Source organism: Rhamphochromis longiceps, linkage group LG8, assembly GCF_057381845.1.
Source record: "Rhamphochromis longiceps isolate RC_006_pf linkage group LG8, R_longiceps_female_GT1.1, whole genome shotgun sequence".
NCBI classification, from domain to species: domain Eukaryota; kingdom Metazoa; phylum Chordata; class Actinopteri; order Cichliformes; family Cichlidae; genus Rhamphochromis; species Rhamphochromis longiceps.
The window spans coordinates 23,256,498-23,274,514 of NC_140564.1; the positions used below are offsets into that span (position 1 = coordinate 23,256,498).

Consider the following 18,017-nt stretch of genomic DNA (forward strand, 5'->3'; position numbering starts at 1 on the left):
AGATACCAAACAAACATTTAAGAAAAATAATGAGTGTTGGTGAAAAGCATGGACTGTAGTAGTCATCTGAGGTATAGATGGGCAGTATATCATAAATAAATATGTAGTTTTTCATATGTGCATAAGTCTATTTTGAGTTTCACAACTGCTACTTTTATTTTGACATTTTGTATCAAATCAAAATTACTCAACACTTGGAATTCTGATTATATTGGCTATGCCTTGTGCATTTTTGTGATGATCATTGCACTGCTTCCCGTTACTTCCTGAAAACCTTCCCATTAAACTTGAGCTATCCAAATATCCTCCAATAAATCCTCTACAAGCGAAGAAAAAGTTCAGATTTGTGTGGAAAAGTACACACTTTATTCATTTCAAGGTTTGGAGAAAAGTTTGTTCATTATTTTGGCCAACCTCTAAACTTAACACATTAAGGAGAAGCCTTTGCTGAATTTCCTCAACAGGACTTCAACAATTCAGTATATATTTTTCCAACTCATTCTGAGGCTGTGGATTTAAATCACATAAAACTTGATTCGTGGAGGGACACGTGCTCTCAAGCTCAAGGTCAACGGCTCTTACACTACGGGTTTATTATCATGTTATGAGCACCAGCAAAACAAAACTGACAACAGAAAACAACAACAACCACAGAAAAAAAGATATAGTTAAAGATACGTTACCACTACGATTTTTCTTAACATTATAATGCCAACAATCAATTTAAAATGCTTTCACAAGGATCAATTTAAAGATATAATAATTAAAATAAGAGGTTAAAAACGTTTTGGATTCAATTGCACTGGATAATTGCGTATTTCTGAGTATTATTGATTACGTGAAGTACCTTGGGCAATATTGGTAGCTCAAAATGTAGACTAAAAGCAAGTGACCCAAAAGACCAGACTGTTCATTAAGCTTTGATAAATCAAGCCAAGACATACAGTGATTTATGAATTACTAAACAAGGCCAGATTCTGCAGCAACAACACAAACACACACAACCCATTCTCGATAGGCATTGCTTGAAAGTTCAGATATGAACTCCGAATTAACCTCTGTGGATGCACCGCTGAGCTTCAGTGCAAGTCTGTTTGTGAGTGCAGGAATTACTGCGAGAGTGAGAGTTACACGCAAACAGTCCGCAGTTTTTGGTGTTTTTCTAACAGTAAAGATAAATAAATAATGATGCAAATTTCATGAGAAAAGAAGTGTTTTTCGAGGATTAATGTTTAATTATTTGGTTAATTTACAGCTATTGCAGAGCGATGGAAGTATGTGAAGCCTTGAAATGTCATGAAAGGGATTTATGCACGTGCCACAAATTCTGCTGATTACTTACAAAAACGATGTGTCTGAACAAAGGCGGTGATGGAACAAAGTGTTACTACATCCTCTGAAGAATTATTAGCAGAATATGGTCATGCACAAAACGGTACTGTATTTCGCTATTGGACATGTGACAAAAAAACTAAACAAAACAAAAAAAACGAAGGCAGATCGATTGGTCAGGGGTTCATCTTTTTGGTAAGATAATGACACAAAACACTGGAACAACAGAACTGCACGCACGGTGGCCTTGAAAAGATGGAAAACCATCACAGTCTCTGGACTTCATCCAGCTCGTCTGAGTGGAAGAAAAGTAACCCACAAATTCAACACGTGTGTGTCAGCAGTGACTGGTTCCAAACCAATTTTCCAAATGATATTTCTTTGAATATGCATTTATTTTATAATTTAATTTCTGAGTTTAAAAAAGCTGGGGTGTTTGTCTTATGATGAGTAGTTTATAGACGCTTATTTATTATGGAGCATCATTTACACTCTCAGTAAGAACATTACAACTATTACAACTGTTGCGTTTGCATGAGAATTAAAAAAAAACATTTCATGACATATTGAAATACTTACAAAGTCTTTCTCAAGCTTTTCCATCTCCTGTTTATAGCTCTTCAGCCTGCTGTTGTACATGGCTCTGCTTTGGATGGGGATCTCTCGCACCTCCAGGTCCATCTGCTCCAGCTAAAACCCACAATTCATCCAATTCATTTAAAGTCAAACATTCCTAACAGAAATTTTAAGAGTCATTTCAAAATCGAAAGAAATACTTGGAATATAAAACACTGCCAGAGTGACAGATTTAGAGCTCATTATAATACAGATTTACATTAAAATATTAAAAAGTACAAAATAGACTGTATATGCACATTTTTACATTTAAAAGTTTAGTTTTTTTTATGATCATATTTCCTGCACAAGCTTTCTGAAAAAAATTTTAAGGGCAAGTTTTACAGTTGTGTGCTCCCTTTGAACACTTTTGAACAGATTCAACTTCAGCAGCATTAACTTTAATATCCTCCAGTGCCGATTGTAAAATCAAACGCCTTCTGCTGGTGTCACTCAGTTGTGATAAAAGTTACAACAGAGGAAGTATGTTCTGTAAGTACACAATCAAATACGAGGGCTTCTTCATTGCCATGACACGCATGGGCCCAACAATGTCTGAGTGAATGAAGCAAAAGTACATCTGATGCATGGGTAGACAGGTCTCTCTGTGGCAGATTTGGAGGAAACTCATCACTATGGCATAACAAGACAACCGCAACAACAATTTGTTTCTGTCAGGTGACTTTGCTCATGTTTAAACAGCAACATGAAGACACCCACCCAAGATAATGGCTTGAAATGTGTCATAGGGGTGTCACTTAAAAGCAGATTATGGGAAAGTAATCATATGAGGAGGAAGCCTCCTTTCCGCCATGTGAAGTATGTGTGCATGTGTGTTATGTCTACATGTCATGTCACCACCAGGATAATACAGGTGCTGTTGTCTGGTGCCAGTGAAAATTGTCCCCTCCCTCTTTCCACAAATTCATTATTTAGGAAATGGGAAGAGGAGAAAATTACTGATCAAAGACATACCAACTCTCTGACTTCTTCAAGCTGTTTGTCGACATTTAGAACCAGCTGTGTCTTCTCCTCTGAAAGAGAAAAAAAACCCAGCAACATATTGATCAGCCGACGGAGGAACAGCGCTTCATGACAACAGCCTAACTCCCCCGCAACGGGGGAAGAGAGGGGGAGAGAGAAAGAAAGAGACTGGGAGAAAACAACACACGAGGACACATTTGAAGATATATTTACACATTCTCTCCACACGACGAGCCAACATTTGATGTCTCTTAGTTATTGGCGTCTATGAGGCCTTTGTTGGTTTCTGTTGAGGAGCAGCGAGACACCTCATGCCAACTCAAAGGGAAGGGAGGTGTCAGCTTTGCTCACTTGCCAGAAGTATGAGTCCCACTCAGAATGACTAACGCACTGTTCTACACCTCACCCCATGGCTGCTCTACCACATTACCCATTGAAACTCATTAGGACTTAAGAGTTCCAGAGCAGCGTGCAAACTACAGCGCTTCCAACAGTTATTTAAGGCAACGGCATTATCACTTTCCCTACATCTACATGAACTAGTCTTTGTCCTGAAATTAGATCCTGGCCAAAGATTTTGTTAGTTCATGGTATGCGGTATGGTGTTTACTAATCAAGCATATTTATGTTAACTTAAAACAAGAAAAAAAAAAAAGAAAAGACCATTGCCCAAGGCTTTGACATAAAGTATAAGCAACTTACACATATAGTTTAATAATAATAAAGAAAACAAAAAAATGAAGTTAGGAAATATAGGAAATTCTCTTATGCATAAATACCATTAATAACATAAAAAATATAAAAGAGGGTAAAGAAAATAACATTTAATGTCATCTTAACATGCAGCCTTTACTTTAGAAACTTTGGTTTAAGAGATTTATGTGCATGTTACTTTATCACACATCCACCATATGTCATTGTTGCACACCCCTGTGGTAACAGCACTCCCCAGCACCAGCAGCCTCCCTTAAGTGGAACAATGCACCCACCACACAACAGTTCGAGGAAAAAGACAAAGCGATCAATGTAATGCAAAAGCGAAGCCAAACTAATGTTAGAACCATCCCAGACTTGAGGTGTTGTGGAAATCTTTTGCTAACCATGGTGTGAGATATATCATACTAAATTTTAAATAGTTTAGAGTACATTTGTAACACAAAGTTGTGTTAATGTTATCAGTGCATCAGCATATCACAACAGTCAGTCAAAGTGCTGATCTTGTAGTATATTTGGTTTAACAGTTTAAGAGGACACCTGTGGACCTGATATACTGACAATAAAAATTCTGTTAATTATTACATTTTTTTTTAACTCCCAGAAAACAAAAAGTGACATAATTATAAATTCACAGATAAAATGTATCATTACAAAAAGTGCAGCATCTTAAACACCAGCTCCGTATTGAGTACAGATGGTAAATGTTAAGAGGTGATGCCTACAAAGTCGAACCAATCTTACATTTTTTACAGTAATTAAGAAATTCTGAAAATGTTATTTGCTTTTGAAACCCCAACAGATGTATTCTAATAAAGGTTTAAAAGCAAAGTATGAAAAGCATTCTAGGTAAAATACAAACAAAAGTAAATCACAAGAATACCCAGCTGTGGGACTGCAATAAAAAAAAAAAAAGCTAAGCCAAGATCTTCGTTTCTCAGGTGCCATAGGCCAACATGGCCCTTAAATTCATTTTTAAAACCTGTGTCCAACCTTACAACCTCTATAGTAAACAGCCAGAGGCAATTCAGTGAAAGATGAGATGACGCTTTCGTACTCAGGCTCAGGCCCGAGCTAGAGGGCTGTGAAATATGTATGGCTATTTACCAAGACTAGAACCTGCTGACAGACGGATGAGGAGTTTTGTAGACAGAAGTAAGGCAAAAATGAAGAAAACAAAGGGCTTGGTATTTTTCTTTTACTTTTTATGTTTCATATTTCAATGCCAGTGATTGACAAATAATCTCTTGCCATGAACATTCAAAAGTGAAAACTTGGAGCCATGTTTAATAGAACAAGGATGTTGAGTCTTGTTCTGTTCATAGTATTCTTATTCAAATTTCTTCTTGATGTTGAGTTTTGGAGCAATGTTGCAAATAAATAATATACAAAAATTAATTGTTTGTGAGCATCTAGGTCATGTTTTCCACATGCCATGGCCATTATCAACAACATAACATGCCAAGTAAAAGTAATAAACTACAAGAACAATGTTATGGTTCCTTTTTAAAATATTAAACAGAGGGGATATCATGGGCAAAATGCATCCACTTGGGTAAGAAGAGCCAAAAGAACTTAAGAAAAACTTAATGAGTAGGAAGGGAATTGAAATTCAACTGTAAACTATTCCATTGGTGTCAGAAAACACACAACAACTACTTATGGTTGTAATGCATTTTCTAGCTTTGTACATATTTATACAGGCTTCCTCTGACACAGTCAACAGATGGTGAGAGGAAGCAATGAGAAATTACTCTGCGGAATGGGCTGCCATGAGTCTTCAGACATGCCAATTCCAAACCAGAAATATTCAGTCAAGCGAGGTTTTGTGAGAGCAGCGCCTTTGAAAACCCAATGAGCAAGTGTGAGCCGAGAGGAAGAGATAAAGCTTCCACATATGAAATCTGAAAACTTAAAACAAACTACTAGTTAACACTCACTGTAAGTAAGTAGTAATAACGGTTGCTCCTACTCAGTTAGGTGTGGACACCAAAATTTTAATATGTAGTAGTTCAGCCTTAAATTAATTGTCATATCCACCTTTAGATATATATTTCCCACCATTTTGGCTTAGTGTAGCTGTAAACTAAAAACACCCAGTGTATTTCACACTGCAAAATACCATTTAATTTTGAAAAGTGACCGTAAAAATGGAAGAAGGTGCTGTGCAGAAAGGCTCTTGCACTGAGAAAACAAATACAAACTCAATGACTATTTTGTCTCAGCTTATAACTGTGATTGGTATTGAGTGGTGTCAGATGACAGTGTAGCTGTTTATACATCTGCCTAACAAGCAAACGATACGGTTCGATCCCAGGAGGAGACATAAATCCCTGTGGGGTTCCATCAGGAAGGGAATCTGGGGTTTTAAAAAAATCTGCAATGTCAATAGTGGAGCTATTTACTGTGGTGATCCCTTGTGAAATAAGGGAGCAACTGAAGCTCAACTTTCTATTATGCATTCTATTATCTATTCTTTGTATTAAGTCATTTTAAATAGGAAAGTATTACCCATTGATATGTCTACATTCATTTATGGGTATGTTAAGTAAAAGTATTACATTTTAAAGTTAAATCACAACTGGCCAACTAGCTCTGGCCTTTTCCATGTCATCCAAACTCATGTTTCCCTTCCAGGCTTAGCTAAATCCACAAGCTGCCCGTCTTTCAGCTGCCTGCCTGCCACCAAAACACTAATGCAGCAATCTGGTAAATCTACATGTAGGAAAAACAAGATGGGAAGACCCAGAGCCAGGTGGTTAACAACATCTGTAGGTTTTAACCCACCTCTAAACCCTCTTTTAGTGCAGGGCTTCACAGTACAGAAATGTAAACATAAATACATTTTAAAGACTCCTTTCAAAGAAAAAAGTCAAAGCCATGCATTCGTGCCTAGATCCTGCAGAATATAAATTACAGTATCAAAAACAGGCTCAGACAGTCAGGATTTCATATGTCTGAAACCTACAGAACCAAGTATGAGAACTGGTGATGAGAAAAGAGGTCTATCTAACATTAACAACACATTGCTATCTGAAAATGTAGTCAAGTAGTGCGGTGCGATATTGCAGATTTTAGTATTGATCTGATACCAAGTAAATACAGGGCCAAAATTGCCAGTACTGATACTTTAAACCTACATAGGCAGCTTATGCTGGGGAGAGCAGTCACTCACGACTTAAAAGATGGCTCATCATCAATTTGCAAATAGTGACTATTAACACACTCTGATTTTTACTTTCATTAATAACTGGTTAACAAAACAAAATACACCTTTTCATGTTTTTTTCAAACTGAGTTTTTTTGAGACCTAGAATGTAAATGTGCCCGTCTCTAAAGGTCATGTCAACTTCTGTTGTTTGACATTTTTCATAGTGTATGTTTGAGGTATATTTTTTCCATTTCCAAAAAAATTATTAAATTTAATTAATTTAATACAATTCAGAGGGCTACATACTGAACTTAAGGGGATTTTTTTTTTTAAAAAGTATCGCTCTGAGTATCAATACCAGAATTGCTATTGATACTATCAATATTTGTGCACACTTTTTATTTTAGCTCAGTTCAAAAGTGCTGTCTGTTTCACTGTGTATGCAAGCATGTGTATGTCTCTTCTGCTTCTCCTCCAAAACTGATACATGCAGAGCAGAAGAGGGGAGAAATACCCAAAGTCGTTCCACAAACAGCAGTCTTAATAGGTCTGAACAAGTAAAATTTACAAAAAACTAACCAACTATAAAAATATTACCACTATGCAGATGTCTCTCCAGCATCTTAAGTTCCCCAGCTCAATAAGACATGACTATATAGGAGAATATCCTATACAGTGATAAGGTGTTCTCCAGCTGCCCAAAGTTATCTCAAGAAAGTTTCAAAGCTACACCTTTATCAAAATTGTGGTCAGACATGTTAAAGAGGCTTCCTATTGTACAAAACAAAATTAGAACATAATGCTCTTTCCACATTTCAACAGAATAATAATCCTCCTTAAACATCAAAGAGAGCTTAGAAGACACAATTTGCATGCCTTAATGTTAAATTCTCACAACCAGACAAAGTTACAAAGACAGACAGACATCACAAGCGACACTGTCACTGGTTTGCTACGGAAGTGTCGCTCAAGTGTTTAATTGCATCAAGCATATGATAGGTTGAAGAAAAAAAATGGACGTCAGCTCAACTTTGATTTGATGCACATAAAGCATCAACAAGTGTCAGGCGTCAGTTTGTAGCTTCTTATCAGTGGTGTGAACATGGCATTAATTGCTGGAAGCACACATGGACCACATGTATGTTGAGCTTTCAGTTCTAATTATATCACAGAATAAAATCTTTAAATAAAATTTTGTGATAAAGTTTATGAAGACAGAGTCAGATTTGTACTCCTACAGCATCAGAATCTATCAATGAGTGTTTCAAAAGTGAAGGAGTTGCGGGTCATACAAATGAAGAGGCAAAACAACTCTAAGAAGACTAGACCAGAAGCTACCAGCTGATACCTGTGTTTTCATTTTAGAAAATCAACAAAGTCACACTTGAAGAGCTACAATTTAATAACAATCTATTCTAAATATATCATTCAAAAAGTGTTACATGTGGCTTTGGTTATGTCTGAATTAAGTCTGATAGAATGACAGAATGCTATCACTTTAACAAACTGATGAAACCAGCAATGTCTTCTTCTTACAGCTGCTCGCTTTAAGGGTTGTCACAGCAGACCATCTGCTTCCACCTCATCCTATCATGTGCTCCTTCACTACATGCATGAATCTTTTCTGTGGTCTTCCTCTTTTCCTCCTTTTGTCCAATACATTCACTATCCCTGCTCTCCACAGTTCCAAACCATCTCAGCCTTTTCTCTCCACCTTTGTAGGCAAACTGCTCAATCCGAGCTGAAACTCTGATGTACTCAGTTCTAATCTAATCCATTCTGGCCACTTCCCAAAAACATCTTAACAACTTTCTGTCTTGTGTGGTTTTATTAATGATCTGTCTCCAAATCATACATCATAGCAGGTCTCAATACCGTCTCGAAAAACCTTTCCTTTTACTCTTGCTGTTGTCCGTCTGTCACAAATAAACTCTGACACTATTCCACCTCTCCTGTACTCCTTTCTTAACTTTTCTTGTGCACTGTGCATTACTTTTATTTAAACTCATCCATCTTAACTGTTACATCTGTCTCCCTCTTATTCACACACATGTATTCTGTCTTGTCTATTGACTTTCACTCCTATTCTTTCTAGTCCATACCTCAACTTACCTCCAGGACCTCTTAAACCTGCTCCCTACTATAACTGCAGATCAAAATGTCATCTGCGAACATGAAAGTCCACAGAGACTCCTCCCTGACCTCATCTATCAACCTGTCCATTATCACTGCAAACAAGAAGGAACTCAGGCCTGATGCTTGATGTAATCCCACCTCAAACCCCTCTGTAACTTCTACTGTGGACCTCACCGCTGATACACTGTCCTTTGTGCTGGACAGCATGCACGGATGAACCAGAGTACACCATCTACAGCTGCATCCAGGACTGTGTTCTGAAGATCAATGAGAAAATTTCTGAAACTGCTAACCTTTTGCTGGAAAAGCCGTCCACTGAAGGTTACATTGCTCTAATCCAAGTACCTTCAGTGACTGCTGTTGTGATTTAACGCTATATAAATAAAAGTGAATGGAATGTAAAGAGCTAAATAAATAGTCAACCAAAGACACGCTTTTAAATATTTAAGTCAATACCAGGATAAAGTTATTAGTCCATCATATTAGTTACTAGGCCCTTGCTAACATATTAAGAAACGTATGCTTTCAAACTTGCTGGTATCAAAAGGCTGAATTATCTTTAAACTGGCTAAAACTGAAATCCACAGTAAAACTAAAAACAACACTCCCCAAAAGTGTCATTGAAAGTTGCAGTGATATCAGTGCCATTCCAAAACTTAACTTTTCCAACGATGATTGTCCACAAAAACATCCATAGGTTTTTCTTTATGGTAAGTATTGGCAAGAATGTCATACACTAAATCACTATGATAACACTAAAATATTACTTCAGTTGAATAGTTTCAATTAATATTAACCTACTCATTAAAGTGATTTGAAGCTTCTATCCTCTTCTGAACACCATAAACAGAGTTAGGATGTTCTTTAACACTATTTTCACACCGGCTAAACCTATCAAAGACATACCAAGATAAGAAGACGGCCACAAATACATGTCACATTCTTTTTATATAACAAAAACTATTTTTATATAGCTGTGTTTCACCACTAGTTTGACCAATATTTGGATGAAATCACATTATCGCTACCGTTAGCTGCCTTGTCAGCTGAGACTGGAGCTAGCAAGCCAGATGAGCTTTAACAGCTTATAAATGAAACTCTTACCTCCACTTAGTTTGGGAATTCGGCCAATTTTATTAGTTATTTCTGCGGTAATTGTTCCAAAGTCCTGCTCGTATGCTTCAAAGTCTGAAGACATTCTGGTAGTCGAGTTTACAACAGGTAACTAGCTTTCTGGTTGACAGTTAGCTCAGAATAACAACAAGCCTCGAATGGAGCTTCTTCCTTGAGTCACAGTATAATGTGCTCGGTAAGGAACTTGACTTTGTTTTCACGTTTTCGACACTGAAAAAGGTTCGAAAGATGGACAGAAAATGCTAATAATTTCAGCCCGAATTTGAATACATGAATAACTCTTGTAGTTCTGTGCCGTTTCGGTGATAGACTGCTACTTGGATTAAAAGGTATCTACAAGTGGTGGAGGGTATTAGTTTCTGAGACACCATGAGGAAGGTTCCTCACTGTACACACTGTACATTATGAAAAAAATAAGGAAGTGACCAGGTTGGTGATTTAAAGTGACAGCCTTTTGTTTCTATTTATTAAAAACAAAGCATTTGTCATTTAGGTTATCTTTGTTTTCTGTTTGCCCCTCGTGGTAAGTGTTCAGCGTGCTACGTTATTAGTGTTTATGTTGGTGACTAGGCTAGCTATCTAACGATAACTGCTGAACCCACGGTGCTAACGGAAACACAATTTTAGAGCTAAAGGCATAAACTTATCACCTGTCTGTTGATTTTTTTTAAAGCGGAGTTGTCTAACGCATAGTTTTCTGTCCATTACTGTGCAGTGATGGATAGAAGACTTGCATATAAATCGTAATTATTAATCTTTTTTTTTCTGGCGAGAATTAGCTAGCTTGGTAACACAAGCTAATTAGTCAATGAAGCAAATGCTGTGGTTCTGCTTTTAGTTTGGTAATTTAATATTAATACAAATCCAGCACTGTCTACATTAGTGTGGTATGTTTTATTGCCGTTTCTGTACGTGCTTTTAAGTCATTAGCTAAAAATGTTAGTCATGATTGTTCAGTATTTTTATTGCAACTACCGAGGAGTTGTTTCTGTTTTTTTAAAGCACGAATAACATCTTTTTCATTAACAGTATGACATAAATTGTGTTGTGAAAAAGTATTTTGCACATTTGTCACATTTACATGTTTCAGATAATCAAACAAATTTTAACATTAGACAAAGATAACACGAGTAAATGCAAAATGCAGTTTTTAAAGGATAATTTCATTTATTAATGGGGGGAGGGGGTATCCAAACCTACGTAGCCCTGTATGAAAAGGTAATTGCCCTCTAAAACTAATAAGTGGTTGTGTCAACCTTGACAGCAAGAACTGTAGTCAAGCATTTGTTATAGCTGTCAATCCGTCTTTCACGTTGATGTGGAGCAATTTCCGTCCACTCTTTTTTTGCATAATTGTTTTGATTCAGCCAAATTGAAGGTTTTTTGAGCATGTTTAAGATCATGCCAAAGCATCTCAATCGGATTAAAGTCCAGAATTTGACTTGGCAACTCCAAAAATGTTATTTTGGTTTATTTTTAACCATTCAGCGGTAGACTTGCAGGTGTTTCTCATGTCATTGTCCTGCTGCATAACCTAGGTGGGCTTGAGCTTCAGGACTCAAACTGAAGGTTGGACATTCTACTAGGAATTTCTTTCAGATATTAAAATTCATGGTTCCATCAGTAAGTCATTCTGGTCCTGAAGCAGCAGGACCACTACCATGTTTAGCTGTTTCTATAATGTTCTTTTTATGAAATGCTGTGCTAGTTTTATGCCACCTGTAACAGGACAAAACCTTCCAAAAAATTAGACTTATGTCTTCTCAGTCCCCAGAAAAATTTTCCCATAAGTCTTTTGGATCTTCAAGATGGTTTTTGTCAAATATGAGATGAGGCTTTGTGTTCTTTTTGAGCAGTTTCGACTAGGAACGCTCCCATGGATTTTTTCCCTGATCCCTGTCTTATTGTTGAATAATGAACACTGATGTTGGAGTGTTTTGGTAGGCCGGAGACTAGGAGGTTCACCACTGCTCTTAAGTTTTCTCCATTTGTGGATAATGGTTCACTGGAGTCCCAAAGCCTTAGATGAGCTCTGTAACCCTTTCCAGACTGATAGATGGCTATGACTTTGTTTCTCACTTGTTTCTTTTTATTGTGCCATGATATGTTGATATTTTTGACATCTTTTAGACTACGTTAATTTTTGTCAGATAGTCTCTATTGAAATGATTTCTTGATTCAACAGGTCTGGCAGTAATCAGGTTGGTGAAAATGAACTCAGTTAAAAGAAAAAAAAATTCATGATTTAACAAGGTAGGCAACTATTTCTAGACAGTTTGTTTTAAAGATGGCATTTTTTTAATTTTTAAAACAAAATATAATATTAGACAATGAAAATGCACGTGTGATAAAGATGCAAAAAAAAAAACCAACTAAGAAATCAGTCAAATACTTTTTCACAATACTTTTGCAAAACAATCCCAATTAAACAGACTTAATAAGCTTCTGAAAATTCTTTAATTATTTCAGAAAGGTCATCTAACTGAGTATGTATAGATCCCAAATAAAAAGGTCCCTAGTTATCAGCTGTTGTTTGTTACCATAACAGAAATATTGGGACAGGTGACACATGTAACTACTGAAAAAACATTAGCTTGATGTGACTCCTGGCTCTGTCACTAATTAATTTCACTGCTTATGATTTAAAACTGCTTTCCCCCTCTCTTTCAGATGGGAAACTTGAGTCCATCACAAAGACCGTGTGCTTCAGGGATTGACAAGAGAGGATGCTGCTCTCTGCCAGGACAAGAAATCGTGGGACACAGAACGCGTCAGTAGTTCAAGACTGGGCCTGTTCCTGGATACTCAGAGGACGAGAAAAAATATGTGTATCACCTCTACCCGTGACTTTGGGAGATAGCAGAGCAAAACACTAATACATCGACATTTGAAATTTCTGGAGTCCAGCAGCCAAAATACTAGAATTAAACTAGCTCTGAAAAAATGAACTTCCTGTCAACCTTTGTGACCTTTAAGAACCTCCATGAGGTTTGGAGATTGTGCCACTGGGGTCCAATCATAGCCTTGTCTGTCATTGCTATATGCTCCACAATGGCAATTCTAGACTCCATTATCTGGTACTGGCCTCTAGACACTACAGGGGGGAGCATTAACTTCATCATGCTCATCAACTGGACTGTCCTCATACTTTACAACTACTTCAATGCTATGTTTGTTGGACCTGGATACATTCCTCTTGGCTGGAAACCAGTAAGGATAAGTTCATATAATTTTTTAGCACACAAACATTAGCAAGCATGAACTTATTTAAATGTTATAAATCCATATATTATCTGACACATGTGTCTATGCTGAAACAGGAAAATCAGCAGGATACCCAGTACCTACAGTTCTGCAGAGGGTGTCAAGGCTACAAGGCTCCCAGGTCCCACCACTGTCGAAAGTGTAACAGGTATTTACATTTATTATTAAATTTATTTATTAAACACAGTCAAAACGGTTCACCTGTACAAAAAATAGTATGGCAGTGAATGAGAGGAGAGCTTCTCCTTTGGTTGCTGACTAAAAAGGTTTTGGGGAGTGGCAAAAAAATTCTTTGCGATGGAAAAACACTGACTTGTGACCAAAGAAATTGGTTCAGGAACGGGGCATTACAGCTGCAAAATTACTGAGCTATTGGCAGCACACCAAACTACTATTTCAGAAGAAAACATCCCTTAAGTGCATGTTATTTCCTCTCATGCAAGTATCACTCCATTAGAGTGCTCCATACCTTAGAGCACATCATTAGTGATTGTCTATTGATGTGAAATGTCTGTTTTTGCAGTTGTATGATGATTGAAAAATGAGCTTTGACCGCAGATTATTACTCTTATGTCCTGTTACTCCTCCTCATCTCCATTCCTTCAGGTGCGTGATGAAAATGGACCACCACTGCCCCTGGATCAACAACTGCTGTGGCCACTTGAATCACGCCTACTTCACCAGCTTCCTGCTCCTGGCTCCACTGGGTTGCTCACACGCTGCCGTTATCTTCATTATGACTATGTACACACAGCTGTATGAGAGGGTGAGCTGTCACCTGCGCTGGCCCCACCATGCTTTTGATGTCCTGTTATCACAGTTCTAGGCCGAACCCCCACCAGGCTAATAAAGCTGTTTCCTCTTTCTTCACTGCAGATATCATTCGGCTGGAGTACAGTAAGGATTGACATGAGTGCTGTGCGTCAATTTCAGCCCCTCATGCCCTTCAGTGTGCCTGCCTTCGCTGCTACACTCTTTGCCTTAGGTTTGGCACTTGGCACCACTATTGCCGTTGGTATGCTTTTCGTTATACAGGTGAGTTTTTCCTAAGTTTTGCAAACTTAACAAGCTTTTGGTTAAAAAAAAAAAAAAGAGAGAGACATTTGTCTGATTATTTTACTCATTATCCTACAAAGCCACATTACATCTTGCAAGCCATGTTTTCACTTCAAGACAAGAGCAGTGTGGAAAACATCTGGTGAAGATCTGACCAGAGAGCATATTGTGGCGTATGTAGGCATATCAGAAATAAAACTGTGTTAGAATTCTGCAAATGCATGGATCCATACTCCTACCTATTTATTTGCAAGTAATGTAACAAAAATGGTTAACATAACATAAAGGGACAAAGAAAGACAGTGCATAGCATAAAAAAGATAAACTGCATAGCTGTAATAAATAAATGGTAACTGAATTTTCTTAAGCAAGAAAGAGTGAAACCAATTTTATAAGTTTAAAGCTTGGACATGTGTAGTATATATCCAGCTCCATTCAATACTCCAATAACAAAGCAGTTTATTTAAGGAAATATAGGCCGAGAGATTGCTGACTCTGATAATGAGTGTGTGTCCTTTTCAGATGAAAGTCATCCTTCGAAATAAGACTTCAATCGAGTCGTGGATAGAGGAAAAGGTCAGAATGTCTCTGCTTGATTTCCCGTGACTTTGATTCCTGATAACATTTTGAGATATCAGTGTCTTTTTCTCTTGATTCACAAACGGTAATCTGGGATGTGATTTTTATATTCACTCAGTACCATATCATATCATTGCAGTACTTCATATTTAAAAATGACTGAGACACACATGTTATAGTACCCTCTGACAGTACTAGAAAATGTGTTTTCTTGGTTTGCTTGTCTTTCTTTTAATAGGCCAAAGACAGAATACAGCACTACCAAACAGGGGAAGAGTTTATCTTCCCGTACGACCTCGGCAGCCGCTGGCTGAATTTTAAACAAGTCTTCACGTGGTCGGGGACACCCAGAGGCGATGGCATTGTATGGCCAGTCCATCCCAAGTGTCACCAGCACACCTTAACTGTAGGTTGAGTTGAGTAATGTAGACATTACTGATTGTGTTTTGTTTGTTACTGTTCTGTCTTAAAATTAGAAAAAAACATGTTTTTGTTTAACTCCATAGATTCAGTGATGACTAATTAGACATTTCTTATAAAAGTTCAGTTTATAAATAAAATTTGTACCTGTTATTTCTCCTTACACAGATTGAGCAACTGAAACAGAAAGCTGATAAACGAGTGAGAAGTGTAAGTAACCAAGTTAAAGAATAAATACTTGTGATAAGACTGTAGTTTTCAATGCACATAACTGTTAAGTGTTGTCAGGGGTTTATTTATGCATTGCATGAATTTGGCTTATGCAGTGTGTGAAACAAGCAAAACATACAGGTCAAGAAGAGTGTATTTTCATGCTGAAGTACTAGGGACTGATACTAAATAAACACTGAGGATCATATTTATAATCATATCATGTCAGGAAATTGATGAGCTACATCTTAGCTTGTAACAATCCAATACACCATAGAGAATGAAATTAACAGATACCTTTCATATAGTGTAGATCTTATAATCAGTACTGTGAGATTTGTCAAAGCACTAAGATTAAAGACTTTCTACACATACATAAGTAACTTTTAACTGATGTTCAGAGCAGTAGAATAACCATGTATCATATTTGCCTTGACCAGCAGGTCCAGTACCGGGCAGTAGAGGATTATAATGGAGCTTGCTGCCCTCTCAGCAAGGGTTTACAAACTTTTTTTAGAACCCCCTGCACCGAGGAACCCAGGATCCCTCTCTGCAAGGGGGATACCATTCTGGCTACTCGTGGTACCAAGTAAGTTTGTCTGCACAGAACTACTGTTTCCTGTTTGGTGTTTGATTTTGAGTGTGGTCAACCAGCAGTCTAATTAGCATGTCATAGTTTCCACTTCATGAGTCTAGGGGTCCACTTGGGTCTGAGTGACAGATTCCACAGCTTGGTCATAAGTAGGCCACATCATTTACGGTCACTCGTCCCAAGCAGATCCTAGCAGTCAGCCAGATAGCCAGTTGCTAATTTCATTCTACTTGCCACCTTGGTTTTCCGAGTGCATTATGGAAAAACTGGGATTAACACAGAAGTCAAACAACACCAGTGTTTGACCTGTAAATGCCTCACCTCCAGCTGCTGATTCATGGTACACCACATACCTTAGTGCAGCCTTTAAGGGGTGAACCTGGCCCCACAGGCTAATAAGCTTTATAGGTATTTGATGAGTCGTTTTTTTTTAAACTGTAATTTTTTCCTTTAGATGGTGGATGTATGGAGATAAAGTTTTAAGTGAGGAGCAACTGAGAGGTAAGGAATTATTGTCCCGTTGAATTTTCAAAACCACTGTAACAAAGTGTCGTGTAAAGTCACTGTAACAAATGTGTAACTTTCTATTTTTTTTTTGTTTGGCATTAAGCTGGAGACCGTGTAAGAGGATGGTTTCCAAGACGATGTGTGGAGAAGTGCCATTATGACACAGCAGCAAGTGATACCACCAGTGATAAAAAAGTCAATTAATACATGTCAACGGGCTTGGTGTGTTAAACTCTCAATGTTTATAAGCATCCACTGAAGATGTCATGCCCGATCCTGCAGGTTTACCATCAAGAATTTCAAATTTTCCATTTCTTGCACATTTCAGTGCCAACTTATATTTCTAAGTAGTTTTTTGAGTCTTACTGAGCACTTTTTATTTGTGGAGAAGTCATTAGAGGAACTGGTCCCATAGGCTCAGTTTGATTCCTCTGACCAAAAATTAAACTCAACAACCGTCTTAATGTCCAAGAGTACACCAGACTATGGTGTAACTTTGTTATGACTAAACTTTTTACTTGAACCTGTTATTTTTCATTTGTGTTGGTATTTCTTTTTTGCTACTTATGCAAAGCCTCTGCCCACCAAACTTGAGGGCATGGAACTCTTTCTACCTTATAGAGACATTTCATTTTCTTTTTTTCTTTTTATTAATTATTTTTGTGAAAGTAAATTGTTGGCCTCAAAATATAATTTGAAAAATGAAGAAAGATCTCCCCCAAGAGTGTTTGTCTCATTCTTTGTAATAGATTCTCTTGTTTGTTAATTTTTTTTAAGACATCTTGAGCTTGTAAAAAGTGCTTCGTTTACATTTGATAAATTGTAGATAATTAAACCCGCCACTTCAGTCAAACATTTGTATAATTCCTTTAATAGTACCTTCAAATACAGAAACAATTTACATCAAAGTTAGTTCTGCAGTTTATAATTGAATAAGTTGAATGTTTAATTTTTCATTATAATATTAAATTTATTGACAACATCTGCCTCATTTTTTTTCTTTAAGGTGACCAAAGGAAACTAAGCAATGAAAATAATTTAAAATACTGGTTTTGCCATAAGTTAAACTAAAGAATGACAAATTGGTCTATAAGAGGTGGAACATGGGTGCATTGGCACACTTCATTAACAGGCAAATTTCAGTCTAATTATTTGTATTCTTGTTTCTGTATCTGTTGTGCTTTATCTTACTTTTATGTTCTTTGTTTAGCATTTCATATAAATATTACATTAAAGTTGGTAGTATTTACTAGAAGAGGGCATGCTGCTGGCCTGTCTGCAGTCCAAACCTTTGACCAGTAGAAACATCTGGAATATCATGAA

The 18,017-nt window shown here is 37.1% G+C and overlaps 2 protein-coding genes across 8 annotated transcripts in view; one reads left to right on the forward strand and one right to left on the reverse strand.

The window, feature by feature from the left end:
* vti1a (vesicle transport through interaction with t-SNAREs 1A) overlaps nt 1-10,221 on the reverse strand; it is a 115,488-nt gene extending 105,267 nt beyond the window's left edge. For all 3 annotated transcript variants that reach the window (XM_085416552.1, XM_085416551.1, XM_085416553.1), the window contains exons 1-3: nt 10,037-10,221; nt 2,923-2,981; nt 1,912-2,022 (exon numbers count right to left, since the gene is read on the reverse strand). In XM_085416552.1, the coding sequence (XP_085272678.1) occupies nt 1,912-2,022; nt 2,923-2,981; nt 10,037-10,130 (264 nt within the window). In that variant the 5' untranslated portion in view covers nt 10,131-10,221. The remainder of the gene's footprint in view (nt 1-1,911; nt 2,023-2,922; nt 2,982-10,036) is intronic.
* A 45-nt stretch (nt 10,222-10,266) lies between these two features.
* zdhhc6 (zDHHC palmitoyltransferase 6) lies at nt 10,267-17,671 on the forward strand. Of its 5 annotated transcripts, XM_085416546.1 has the most exons (12): nt 10,434-10,495; nt 12,252-12,319; nt 12,737-13,276; nt 13,387-13,478; nt 13,937-14,096; nt 14,207-14,365; nt 14,909-14,962; nt 15,204-15,371; nt 15,554-15,595; nt 16,036-16,184; nt 16,642-16,688; nt 16,798-17,669. In XM_085416546.1, exons 3-12 carry the CDS (start codon nt 13,010-13,012, stop codon nt 16,896-16,898), a joined length of 1,239 nt encoding a protein of 412 aa, XP_085272672.1. In that variant the 5' UTR covers nt 10,434-10,495; nt 12,252-12,319; nt 12,737-13,009; the 3' UTR covers nt 16,899-17,669. The 5 variants fall into 5 exon arrangements, with proteins under 5 accessions (XP_085272673.1, XP_085272676.1, XP_085272671.1 ...); XM_085416547.1 differs by lacking the exons at nt 10,434-10,495; nt 12,252-12,319 and adding an exon at nt 10,267-10,395; XM_085416550.1 differs by lacking the exon at nt 12,252-12,319 and having other exon boundaries at nt 10,356-10,495; nt 16,039-16,184; nt 16,798-17,671.
* The last annotated feature ends 346 nt before the right edge of the window (nt 17,672-18,017 follow it).